The sequence below is a fragment of the Neltuma alba genome, unplaced genomic scaffold (assembly GCF_004799145.2).
Source record: "Neltuma alba isolate B1F8T4 unplaced genomic scaffold, ASM479914v2 tig00011409_pilon, whole genome shotgun sequence".
NCBI classification, from domain to species: Eukaryota; Viridiplantae; Streptophyta; class Magnoliopsida; order Fabales; family Fabaceae; genus Neltuma; species Neltuma alba.
Window position 1 is genome coordinate 144,097 of NW_021636095.1, and position 13,492 is coordinate 157,588.

Consider the following 13,492-nt stretch of genomic DNA (forward strand, 5'->3'; position numbering starts at 1 on the left):
CAATATATGCGCATTTAATATAAAAATATCATCCAGATGGGAAAGTGAGTAGGTATAAGACGACATTTTTATTCATTCCTCAAGTTCCATTAAATACACTGGCAAACTAAATAAATCGATAGCATCATCCTATCAGTCGTGTAATGATCATGCATATTCTTTAAAAACAACTAAATAGTAATAAATTATGCAAAGTTAGATAAAGGGCCTAGAAATCAGGGTCAATAGCATTTGATATATGATGATGCAACACCATGCAAGATCACTAGTTTATTCGTACATTGTCATCCAAAAAAATGGTTTATTCGTACATCACAGTACCAAAATTATAGCAACGCTTATTTGCTTTCCAAAATTGAGCCAAAAATGAATTAAACCTATAACATATATATCAACGTCACAGTTCCCATTTTTGTTAATAAATAGAGCACATGATTTAGATTTCGAGACCATGCACTGCAATGACTAAGCTATTCTATTCAGTTCCCTTGGTGCTTTTGTAGCTGTTTATCAATTGAGTCTGTACATCATGAGAGACTGGCGAATGCTCTTTGTACTCCATTGTGAATTCCCCTTTACCCTGCAGGCATAGAAAAGGAAAATTAAAATCCAAGTAAACAAGTGTCAGTCATCACAATGCCACATAATCTTCACTCAGTTGATATTCAAATGAGTTGAAATGCAGTTAGCAATCAGTATGAATCTTTCACACAAGAAAATAGAGGGTGCATTAAAACTATAGAGGAAAAAAAAATTGTTATGAAATGTGGGCCCTATACACGGGTCGCTTGTATTATTCTTTATTTGGATGCATAAACAGAAAAAATCCAAAGATCCAGGGCAGCAGTTACGAGAGATAAACTGTGAATGTGGAGCGAAACAACTTCCAATGCAATAAGGTTGGGGGGGGGGGGGGAAGGTGAAGAAAAAGCTTCAAATGTGTGAAGCTCTCCAGCCTCTCCAACTACACAACATGCGATATTTCATAGGTTTCATATGGCCTCGATATTCACCTGTGTCATTGATCGAAGTGATGTGGAGTATCCAAACATGTTGTTAAGAGGGACCTGAAATGATTAGCCATGAAAACAGTCAAATTAATTTAAGAGATACAAACTGCAAGGAGTTTCAAATAAACATGCCAGTGTATTACAAATGAAACTAGCGGAGAAATATCATGAAGTTTACATCATTCAACATAACATTGTTCCACCAACATTAAACTTGAATTTCTATGGGGTAAGGGTTTGCAGATGCTTCATGCAAGAATATTAATTTCACAATCCCCCACAATCAGGCTAGAAGCTCAAAAATTACATTACTCAGACCCATGAATAGTTTTTATTATATTTCTCCGACATAACCCTTGATACAAAAAGCTAATTGAATTAACAGTGGGTGCTGAAATATCATTTTATCAGTAATGGTGATGATCTATTGCCACGTCAAGTATAATCCAAAACTCAAGCTTAGCTGAACAGAGTTTTATTGTAAATCACTGACAATAGTGAAACAAAATCTAGGTCCTAAAATAATCATGGCACAAACTCAAACATGTTAATCCATCTACTGCCAAGACACTCCCAGCCCGCCAAACAGGCAATTAAGGACACATTTACATTAGCCCAGGTCCTATTTTGTATGTCAAATCAACCACATGTCACGTATGTTCATTGGAAGTACAGCATCCCCCTCTTCCAAAAAGAAAAAGCTCAGCTCAATATATATATTCATATTCACATATACTATGCCGCTATTTTGACATTGAATTCCACATATCAAGCACTGGGGGCTAACTAAATAAATAATCAAAACACCTATAGACAATTAGTAGGCAGTAAAGGTAAGGCATTCCTTATCCCCTTTCAACAGGGACAAATTCAGAGATGCACCATTCATTGAAGAGATGCTGACTTAAACCACTCTGTTGTACTTATATTAATTACATATTACATTTGATTTTTTATGTTTCTTTTACAAAAAAGGTACTTACCTGGGCAGTAATAACCGAATCATCTCCATCCTGGTCATTTCCAACAATCACACCTTTTCTCCTATCAGGAGTTATAAAGATCAGTCAGGAAATCCAGACCACTTAGCATATGCTGTCACAGTTTAAAGAAGAACTTGAGATGTCAGTTAAAAAACCCTCACTTGTTGATGTCGCCAGCAACAGCCCCCTGAAATTCTGTTGGTACTTTCAGCTCAACAAGCATAACAGGTTCTAATATAACAGGTCTGGAAGCTGCATAGCACTGTCATAGAAGATAGGAACACCATGCTTAGAGATGAAGTCCTAATTTGTAAGTGAAGAGAACAATAAAAGAAAATCAGAAAGATATGGGCAATGTTGTTCAGGACCTGTCTAAAAGCATAGATAGAAGCTAACTTAAATGCAAGTTCACTGGAATCGACAGCATGAGCAGCACCATCTGTCAAGACAACCCGGAGGTTTTCAACCGGATGTCCTATTAAAGAACCTCTGTACAAAAGGAAATCAGGTTCACCAATCCAAATATGACAATAATCATTTTCACATGCTGAAGAACCTATAATCAGTCTAGTTTATTACAAGGAGTACACCAGCCTATATGATAAAAATTACAAAACTATAATTATGAAAATAAGTAAAAATTCACTCACGAGTTTGCAGCTTCTTTGAAACCCTTCTCAATTGCTGGGATAAAATTTGATGGTATGGCCTGCCCAACAAGCAAGTTTTCAAATTCAAACTTAGTTGGGGACCCTGCTGGAAGTGGTTCAATATAGCTGCCAGCATACAAAATAGAATATCATTAGAATCCTAGGGATGATGTTTAGGATGACAAAACTGAGAATTAGAATTCACCAAAAAGGATGGTAAATAAAATTCAAATCAAATGGAACTTCCAAGATCACGCAGATTGCTCCTAATCAACAAGCCAACCAGCAACAATCTTACAAGAAAAACATGCATGTCACTTGTGGATAATATCATGCACTCAATTTTTTATTTTATTATCACTTGTGGATAATATCATGCACTCAATTTTTTATTTTATTAAGACATTGCACATTCAGAAGCATCAAATTTAAGTACACAATACCACACAGCACATTATCATGTCATGGACACTTTAAATAAGTCTAAAACAAGTAAATTATGAGGGAAGAAGTCACAACCAAGTTCAAATATCTTGCATATGTAGCTTGAGTGAGGATTATCATATGAATCTCCAGGGATTTATAGAAACCCAATACAACTGTTTGGCCCCATAAAGGTAGTTCATGATAAGGATAAGGTGCTCTTGGGGAGCTAGAGTGCTAAAAACCCCAACTTTTCCAGCAATTTGAGGTCCAAAGAAACAACAGTCTCAGTGAAGTAGGGCGCTAAAAGCAGAGGACAAGAGGAAGGAAAATGGATACATATAAATGACAAAGAATTTTGAACTTCTCTGAAATATTATTGCATGCAAAACACACTCAAGCATTAAAAATAGTAATCGCTCAGGATTAAGCCTGATAATAAGCCATAAAACAAAGCTCACAAACAAAGCAAACATTATTTTATAATAAGCTTTATGTTATTTTAATGGTCTAAAGAAGATGAAATATTTTTAGAAGCGACACCTTACTGAAGGAAAAGATATCCTCAAACCACAAAATGCAAGAAAAAGCTAAATGAGGAAACAAACTTCCTATAAAATTTAACAGTGCAACATAGCTCTCTAGTCTCTTTTGATATCACAAATAGAAGTCCCCTTTAAGAGTAGAGTATTAATGTGAAGCCACATTCACAATTATATTCCACAATACATTTAAAGGAAATATACCCTTGAAATCAGGCTTTCACCTCCTACCAAACAACCCACAAAATGCCCCGCCCTTGACATCGGGCATCCTTATCACCAGATCCTTCAAGTAAGATTGGATGAAATTCTTCGAAACTCCAAAGTACCCGTACACACACCCATCTTTCATAAAAAAATACTAAAGTGGTTACCATAGATAACATACCGCATATAAGATTGTTCTTCTAGTCAATTTTTCATTTTTCTTTTTATTCAGATTCTCCCTTTTAGTGTTTTAAGAGTTTGATGCCAATTGTTCTTTTGCCAGACCTGCCAAATGTTGGCTGTGAAGTTTTATGATTATTTGTCAAAAGGTATCAATATCAAATTCAGTGACAAGGGTGACGTGACCAGCAGAACCACAATGGCACCTGCAGTTGTAACATAAACTATCCAAAATACTCCCATGCAACCTCTACCATTGTCAAACTATCCAAAAGACTAAATCCTACACCCCCTGCACCCTCTACCATTGTCTTTATGCCAGGCAGATAAGGTTTAACTGCCAAGCTTCTTCCTCTTCTTTATTTTATCTTCCACCAAAAAAATAAAAATAAAAAAAACCTCAAATGGGGGAAGCAAATAAACAAGCCAACCAGGCTCCCCACAAATATTCAAAACAAATTTAGGAAACCAAACAAATGGAAAGGAAATTGCAATGTGTACTTGATTAGGAAAGAAAGCACATTGCTAATCCATGCTTACCCAATTACTCGACCATATTGACCTTGCCCTCCAGATTGCTTTTTATGTAAATAATCAAAGTTGGCACGCTGAGTAACAGTCTCTCTAAAATTAACACGAGGCTTTCCAACAGAGGCATCAACCTTCATAGGCAAAGACATTAAAATAAAACTCCAGAAGAAGATTTTGGACATCATCAACAAGAATAACATTGTGCTGAAAAAAATAAAAAGAACAAGTACCTTGTACTCTCTCTTAATGCGTTCAACATAGACTTCTAAATGCAATTCCCCCATTCCAGAAATGATCGTCTATTAACAGTGATATATTAGGGTCATTGTAATAAATAACGAATTTTCCAAGTCAACAAATTGGAGGAGAAAGAAAGGAAAAGAAACCTGCCCACTCTCTGGGTCCAAGCCAACACGGAAAGTAGGATCCTCTTTCTGGAAGCGATTCAAAGCTTTTGAAAACTATAAGCAATACAAGGAGTTTATCATCTTTCATATTTTTGGAGTCAGAGGAAGAGGTGGTTAGTGTGTTGCATCATTTAAGAAAATACTCACTTGCCCTCCAGAATCTTTTGAAATGGGCTGTACAGCCAACGACATCACTGGCTCTGGCACATTCATAGAAGTCATTGTGTATCTGACTGACCCATCAGTGAAAGTATCTCCTGATAACCAAAATCACTAGAATTAAGCCCAATATACAAAACGATAACAAGAATGAGTTAAAGCAGTTCTTGGCATAATAGTAGAGCCTCTATGAACATTCTTTTAAGAGTTCTGATTTCCAATAGCCACCTCTCATTCTGTGTATTAAAGTTTCATGATACAGAACGTAGGCATCTGCTTTCCCTACATCACAAGCCCACTTGAGCTTGCGTGGAATTAGACATGTCATTTCTTATGATTATAATCAAACTAGCCATGACCCTCAGTGACATTTCTCCAGCATGAGCCAGATTCTTGACAAACACCTTCCCCCTCCAAATGAAAAAGTTAATGACTAGAATTTGGGGAGCACATTTCACGCATATATCAAAAGCAAGGTGTAGAACCTGATGCACAATCAACACCAAATACAGCAACTATTTGCCCAGCATGAGCCTCTTGAATGTCCTGCAGATTATTGGAAACCCTAATTAAAATTTGACGTAAATAAATGTATAAATTGGATATCTTCAATATAAATATAGCCAAGAAACAGAATCCCACTAGTTTTCGTTATTTTTCTAAATGATATCTAGAATTATAAAACTAGATTTGAGCATTATCAAAGCCAAATAGGGGGTTAAACAACTGTAAAAATAATCCAACCCTCCAACTTACCCCTACAAACACGATTTATGTTCTCAGCAGCATTCAAATTATAATGCAGGTTTGAAAATGACACTGAGGAACCTAGAGCTTACCTCCATCTCATCTGAGTGCATCCGAACCAAGCGAGGAACCTGTATTAACAAAATGACTTCAGCTCCACATTCGTGATAGTCCTAAATGCACTACCATTTAACTAAGAATAAAAGGCTTTTTTCTTCCCCTCATAAGGCTTCTTATTTGCGGAAACCTAATCGGTATACACATGATATTTCAGTAAGCACAAGGTACAAGACCAAAGTGGAGGTCAAGACATAAACAAGCAAGAGGAGGAAGAAAACGACCAGATTTTCCATCATATTAGACACCTTCTCCATTCGATACAAATACTAAAACGATAAATGTGGACCAAACAATATCATTTAAGCGTATGTGGAAAAAATTGACAAGGAAGCGAAACATCAGCTCAGGTTAACATTCTCTAGTGAAAGTAAAAGGAGTGATTAATTACTGTTAGAAACCTCCAGTTCCGTATAGAAATACAGAGTTCATATCCAGAAAAGAGAAAACAACCTACAGAAAAGAGACATATATATCCGGGCTACTAGGTCCATACCCAAATCCTCACTGGAATTCTGGCTACCTTAGTCTCTCACCCAGCCACCCTTTAGTAAGCGTCAGTCTAACCAAATTCTTCTAGAACCCTTCTCTCAAACTTCTGTGTACTCTCTAGCTGGCCAGTTCCCCTTTAGATGTATTCCTGCAAGCTATGCCTACCCCCCCGGGGGGCCCCCCCAAAAATAAAAAGACCCTTTGTCCATTCCTCTATCACCCGTCTTACCTAATGAGGTAACTATGACTTCCATATGCAAGAAAGAACATAAACAGTACAAAGTGACCAGTACATTGGTAGGATTATATTATTATATTAATCCCATAAAATTAAAATAGTAGAGACTATTGGACTTACCTTAAGCTTCTTGCCCGTATTTATGTTAATAATAAATTCACCCTTCCGAATGACGCCTTCATAGATTCTTCACCAGAGCAAAAAGGGAAAAGGAAAAGGGGAGAAAACACTGTAAGCAAATGCGTCAAATACTCATGGATTGAATATTACCCCAAATTTAAGACAACAAATCATTGCATGTACAAGAGTCAGGGGTACCTTAAATATGTTAACTGACCAAATCGCCCTTCCTCCAATTTGAAAGCCAATGCCACAAGTGGCCCATCAGGAGTTCCAGACAACACAACCTGCACAAGGAAAGCATCACAATTACCAAATAACATAGCAAAAATTAAATTTAAAACAAGGATGAACTTCTCATCCTTTACCTTCTCCTCATTCTTTGTCTGGTCAAGGGCATAATTACTAACTTCAACTGGACATGGCAAATAATTAAGTACACCATCGAGAAGTGGCTGAACCCCCTGTACCAGTAACAGTTGATATACACACATATATATAAGAAGAGAGCCCAAAAAAAAAAAAAAAAAAGCATTACCATGCAATTGGTCCATAGAAATTAATGCTGGACTCTTCTGCTTTGACCAGTAAGTTACATCATGTTTTTCCATCCATGTTAACGTGGTATATGAGATTCATTAAAAAAATAATAATAATAATAAAATTAAATTAAAATTAAAAAAAAAAAAAAGAAGTGGTGGAAGAAGATAGTCTCAATCATTTTTTTCCAATTTTCCATTTAACTTTTTAATATAATGCATGTTTAATGCAATGACAAGTTTTAAAAGCTTAGTTATACAACTAGGAATACATAATACCCTAGAGGTTCTCTTTTTTTTTTAGCTAATGCTTCATAGCAAGAACACGTGATTCAACCAGTGCCTTTAAAATGCCAAGTGTTAATCCAAATCCACCCTCTTTAGTTCAGTAGTCAACTAAGTCTTGAAGCATTGGACCATATAATGCTTTTAAGAGAAACCAATTGGAAGCAATTGACATCTATTTTGCCATAACAGGAAAGAAATTTGTGAAATTTCAATCAATATAGGAATGAGATTTCAATAAAAATAAAAAAAATGAGTATGAGACAATAATATTCATGATTGAACAGACATGCAGTTGGGACAGAATTAACACTCGACTGTTAAAAAGTCAAGATCCTAGATTTGGCTAGTTTAGATCATGGAATATCATATTGCAAATTTACAAGATGAAACCTATTTTAGGAATCTATCCAGTGTTGAATTAAGGTTTCTTGAGTCCTAACAATTTCTTTGGCACACAGAATGTGATGTGATGGAAAAGGGAATGGAATGAAAGACGAGATTTTGTAAATGCAAAATGTCTTTTATGCCATCAAATTAAAAAAAAAAAAACAGCAAGAAAAAATAAATATTGTAGAGTAACAATTAAGGGTATAGAGATATTGCATATCTTGATTTGCGCACCATGGAAAAAGATTCCTTTCCCATCAATTACACTAAAAGGGGCCTAATATTAGATTGCATGCCCTTGGAGAATAAATGCTCCGTTGAGTCTTCTACAAAACTTGTTATTTCAGGGTTTTAATCTTGTTGAAATTAAAAATGAGAATTTTGAATGTTATTCAATATTTTTCTTAGGTTAGATTTCCTGTTCTAGTCAAACTAACAAAGGGCCATGATTATTCAGCTATCCTAGTTTAATACTTGGCTAACTATTGCCTCTCTCTTCCAAGCTGACGACAGAGGGACAGGGAAGATAACTTTCAAGATCAAGCCTTAGAGGCATCAATTATCCCAAAAAAAGGGAATGAAAAACGAAGTTTGCATAAAACACACTCAGCCAGAGAGCTAGAAAAATGAAGGTAAAACTAACAGATTCTCTTATTAGCACTAGTACCATGATAGCGCTGTTTTACATCTCCCAAGTTAAATTACTACAGCATCTGGCAAAAAATTAAACTGAAATCCTAGAAAGAACATACAAATTTATATCATACTCTTCGCTTTAAATTAAAGCAGTACTGAAAAATTTGTATCAAGCACACAGCAAGTAAAAAATACATAGATGTGCAATATGTAAAGTAGTAGATATAATAAAAGAAAATATACACACTTGAAGTTATTTAACAGTTACCTTGTTTTTAAAGGCACTCCCCATGAATACTGGTATAAATTTCCGTGCTACAGTGGCTCTACGAATTGCTTCCTACTCAGAAAAAGGTGAACTAACTTTAGCAATATAAATTAGGAAGAGAAGGCAAACTTCTGGCACATAGAAATATCAAATAAAACATTGATACAGACAGAGTGCAGAAATTCATTTGAAAACAGCATGAAAATCAATCTGACTTCTACCAAAAGGAAAAGCAACAAAGAGGAAAAGTTCAACTGGAATCTAACTTTGACAACTCTACATCCTTGTTTGGCCATGCTTTTAAAAATATAAAGGAATCTTAAGATGCACAGTAACAAAAGTCAGGGGCCCAAAAAACAAAGCAAAAAAAAAAAATTGCAGTTGTATTTGGTTAAATTACCTTATCAGTGCATCTAGTATTATCAGCACAAATTATGCAGTCCTCATTGGAGTTTTATTGATATATAAAAACCTCTAATTTCAAAATACACACAAGAATCTTCTGAAACAAAAAGTTACATGACACCTCTTTTTGTTCTAAAATAATCTTCAAAATGGATTATGATATATATTTTTAAAAAGGATATTTTTAAAAACACCTTTTTGATGACATCTTTTTTTATGAAGGATATTTTAATCAACAAAACTAAAAATGGATTATGATATATATTTTAAAACTAGCGGAGGTATGTGTGATTTAGCAAAACTCATGGGAAGCTAATGTAATTTGTTCAATGTTAAGATCATATCTCAATGTCAGAAGAGCTTAGCCAGTGTCTTGGAGTACTTTTTACAGTCACATCAAAAAAGTTGAAAAATTTAGAACAAGGTTGGGGTTAGATAATATTTGCAATTATTGAGTGAGAGTTTTATGTCCCAAAGAAAATTAACTTCTTTTTCTGATTCTGCTCTTAAGGAGAAGCTACAATTTCCTATTCCTCTCACAGCCCAAAAGGGGGAAAAAATGACAAAAAGAAATACAGATTCTGCTATCATTTAAAAGAATTTTTACATCATAAAAAATGAATATATAAATATTTTCTAACAAAAATATGCATCCCTTCTCTCTCACAGCAAGGCCAAACGGAATCAAAAAGGACTGGTCATAAAAATATCAAGGAAAAGAAGGGAACTATCTAAAAAGATATGATACTAAGAAAACTACACATAACACTAAAGTAGTTTGGTATCCACACACCTCAAGATCAGCAGATGATATGGGCTCATCATTGAGAAATGCTTCAGCAAGTTTATCATCAACTTCTGACACAACTTCTATAAGCTCACGTCTTTTTTCTGCAACCATGGTCTCCATATCCGCAGGCACATCCTCAGCAACAACATTTTCGCTGCAATAAGCAAATTTGAGGTATGCCATAGAATAGTGTCAAAAAGGATAAACACCAAAAGCAGGAGAAAACGCAGTAGCTTTTAAAACAGATTTAAAACAGACCCACTGGAGCCATGAAAATAGTAAGCCTTCAATTGCACAAGATCAACGAGACCCTTGAAATCTTCTTCCAAGCCTATTGGAACTTGCACTGCAGCACTATGGTGCCGAAGTTTAGACCTTGCCTGCAAAACCAAGCTGATTGTCATGTTGTTGTAATTGAAGCGACTTCCGTCGTTCTAGGATTTATGTCCTCTGTGAAAAATGGACCCAAAGAAACAGAAAATAAAAAATTTGCCTGAAATGACATGGTTCTAATAGATTCACCACGTTATTAACAGCTATGGACTGCAAAATTTTGGCTTTGTATGATGTACTAAAGCATAATCTTAATTCAGCTGGGCTCTTAGAATTTGAAATGGAGAAAAGCATAGGAGACATTTTTTTATAAAACATCACTTTCGCATCAAAACAGCTTAAAATTCAGGTTTCCCAATTTCAGGTTGCAAATTATAAAAAAATTTACCTTCTGACATGAATAACCCTACAATAATTTCTTTTTTTAGCAAAAATATCACCACAATAATTGATAACTAAAATTATGACATATCTGATCTGATAACGTTCATTGATTCAACTACACCTGATTCAAAACTTTCCAAGGATCTGCTCCCATCCGATCTAGTTTATTGATAAATGCAAGCCTCGGGACCTCATATCTTCTCATTTGCCTATCAACAGTAATAGACTGACTTTGCACTCCCCCAACACTACATAGGACAAGAATAGCACCATCAAGAACACGCAAAGCCCTCTCAACTTCAATGGTGAAATCAACGTGACCAGGCGTATCAATTATGTTAATCTGCAATGACACATCATCCAAAATACATATAATTATAGTTTATCAATAAAATTATCATAATTATAGTTCATAAACAATAATAATTGAGAGATTGGAGGAATACAGCAGTGGATGATTGAATTTAAGATGAAAATCATAAGCATTACTCGTCAATTTAAAAGATATCAGTGCAGTTCTTAGGTGTTTCTACGAGATTATTCAATATAATTACGACACAGGACAATATTTTCTAATGAGTAAGTGATTGCAAAGCTTTTTTATTTTGATACATTAAGTTGCCAAATTGAAAAGTGTCCTCAATACTACAGGTTTGCTGGAGAGCCAGATAGCAAACACAAAACGGACCGGACTTTACCCACGTCTTACCCATCTCCATACAATGTCAAGGATCAACGGATTAAAACTTTTTTCGACTCCTTTTTCTCTAAGTCGGTTTAAATAGCAAGTCTCACCCAAAAAGGAAAAAAAAAAAACAGTAATAAATCATAACAACCTATTTCCCCAATGGCAGGTTGTTGCCTAGCAAGTCATCACCCAACCTTCAAGTACGATAGATGATGGCTTAGAACATACTAATCCACCGCCAAATCCAAGGTACCCACACACACAATCTATATATGTATGATGATTCAGCAAATGACAGGAAAGACATAACTAAAAACCAAATCCCCGTATAGGTCAGAGGACAAACCTTTCACAACCTTTTTTATTGTTTCCTGAATTTCTCTATAAGCCAACAAAATTTAAGATCGTTCTTACGCTCTCAAATTAGAAAACCACCTGCTCCTTCCAACAACGAAAAATTTTTAACCGCAGAAACTGTGTCATTCATCATTTCCGCCATTGGCTTATTCGAGTTAACTCACACCCCTAGTGTACTGACCATGTTAACCTTCAGTTCTACGGCTTCATACTAAGTAAGCGCTAACAGAGAGAGATCAACTTGTCAGATTCTTCTTAATTTCTGTCACTTCAAACTTCCTAGCTCACACCAGTCATTCAGTTGCATACCTTATAGTCTTTCCAAGAGCAGTAAGTAGCTGCCGACTGGATAGTAATTCCCTTCTCCCTCTCCAAATCCATAGAATCCATCTTGGCACCCACTCCGTCTTTACCTCTAACTTCATGAATCTCGTGAATTCGTCCCGTGTAAAACAGAATCCTTTCCGTCAGCGTGGTCTTGCCGGAGTCAATGTGCGCTGAGATCCCAATGTTACGAAGCCTTTCCATCGACTCCTTCCACCATGGCTCCTTATCGTCTTTGGCCCGCGCAAGGTTCCCCGCGGAGAAATGGCGGAGGTGGAAGGTGCCGGCGAGAAGAGAGGCGGCGGGCGACGGTGAAGGCGCCGCCTTAGTGGGGGAAATGCAGAGAGTGTAGAGAAGCCGATTTGTGGATGACCTCGCTAAGCGTGCCATGGTCGCCGGCGTGCAGGGTTTCCTCTGGGGTTTGGAAATGGTAAGCTAAAACCCTGAACCCTCCGGAGGCAGAGCAGTGGGAGGGAAAGGAGAAGCACCCTTTTTTTTGCAACGTTGGATACATACCAGAGGAAAAACAGGGGAGTGACCTTTTGAGGAGTCAAAATCAAAAATCTCTTAATGATTATTATTATTATTATTATTCGAATTGAAAAATTGAAAAACCTCAGGTTAAGACTAGAAATTCTCGAGTCTTTTAAATTTTAAAATTGATTTTAAGTCTACAAAACTTACTAAAATATTTTTTCAAATGTCTTTATTGCCCCCTTTTTTTAATTGCTAGATATAGTCGGCATTGCAATAAAAAATTTGGAAAAATGACAAATAAAGAAGTTTAAAAATATAACATTCCATATCAGACACCTAAAAGTTGAAAATAACAAAGAATGAAGTAGTGCCTATTATTTTGTAACGAGATATTTAGATGAAATCAAACCATGATTTGAAGAATAACTTTTGGAGAATAGTTTTTGGGAAAATAGATTTTTGTAAAGAATAGATTTTGTGAAAAAATAATTCTGATAAAATAAGAGTGTTTTGATAGTTGTTATTAGAAGTACTTTTTATACAGGAAAATTACTAAAAATAGCATAAGTTAATATGATAATTACATAAAAGATAGATTTTATAATATATTTTAATTTGAAGGAATAAAATTATTAATAATAAATTTTTTACCAACATAATTAATAATATATAAAATAATGTAATTAATAAATAATTAATATGTGTTTACATATTTATAAAATATAAGATTAAATATTTTTATAGAAAAATAATTAAGGAGTGTTATAGTCATATTACTGTTGGGATCTACTCTGATAGGTACAATCACAC

General features: G+C 35.3%; 1 protein-coding gene across 1 annotated transcript; it reads right to left on the minus strand.

Moving 5' to 3' along the window:
• Nucleotides 1-200: 200 nt before the first annotated feature.
• Nucleotides 201-12,689, minus strand: LOC114713040 (elongation factor G-2, mitochondrial). Its single transcript, XM_028897620.1, has 20 exons — nt 12,191-12,689; nt 10,958-11,179; nt 10,378-10,499; nt 10,123-10,273; nt 8,925-8,996; nt 7,175-7,270; nt 7,005-7,093; nt 6,807-6,873; nt 5,932-5,970; nt 5,578-5,638; nt 5,081-5,190; nt 4,913-4,987; nt 4,757-4,825; nt 4,536-4,657; nt 2,644-2,769; nt 2,362-2,482; nt 2,155-2,255; nt 1,994-2,054; nt 1,014-1,067; nt 201-580 (listed from the first exon to the last, which is right to left on the minus strand). The coding sequence occupies exons 1-20, from the start codon at nt 12,593-12,595 to the stop codon at nt 476-478; spliced, it is 2,268 nt and encodes a 755-aa protein (XP_028753453.1). The 5' UTR covers nt 12,596-12,689; the 3' UTR covers nt 201-475.
• Between the last annotated feature and the right edge of the window lie 803 nt (nt 12,690-13,492).

Coding starts and splice junctions, on each gene's coding strand:
- LOC114713040 (XM_028897620.1), bottom strand. CDS start 12,595: ATGGCACGCTTAGCGAGGTCATCCACAAATCGGCTTCTCTACACTCTC. Junction 7,271..8,924: donor GGAGTGCCTTTAAAAACAAG/GTAACTGTTAAA, acceptor TTACTGGTACAG/GGGGTTCAGCCACTTCTCGA. Junction 4,988..5,080: donor CAAAAGATTCTGGAGGGCAA/GTGAGTATTTTC, acceptor TATTGCTTATAG/TTTTCAAAAGCTTTGAATCG.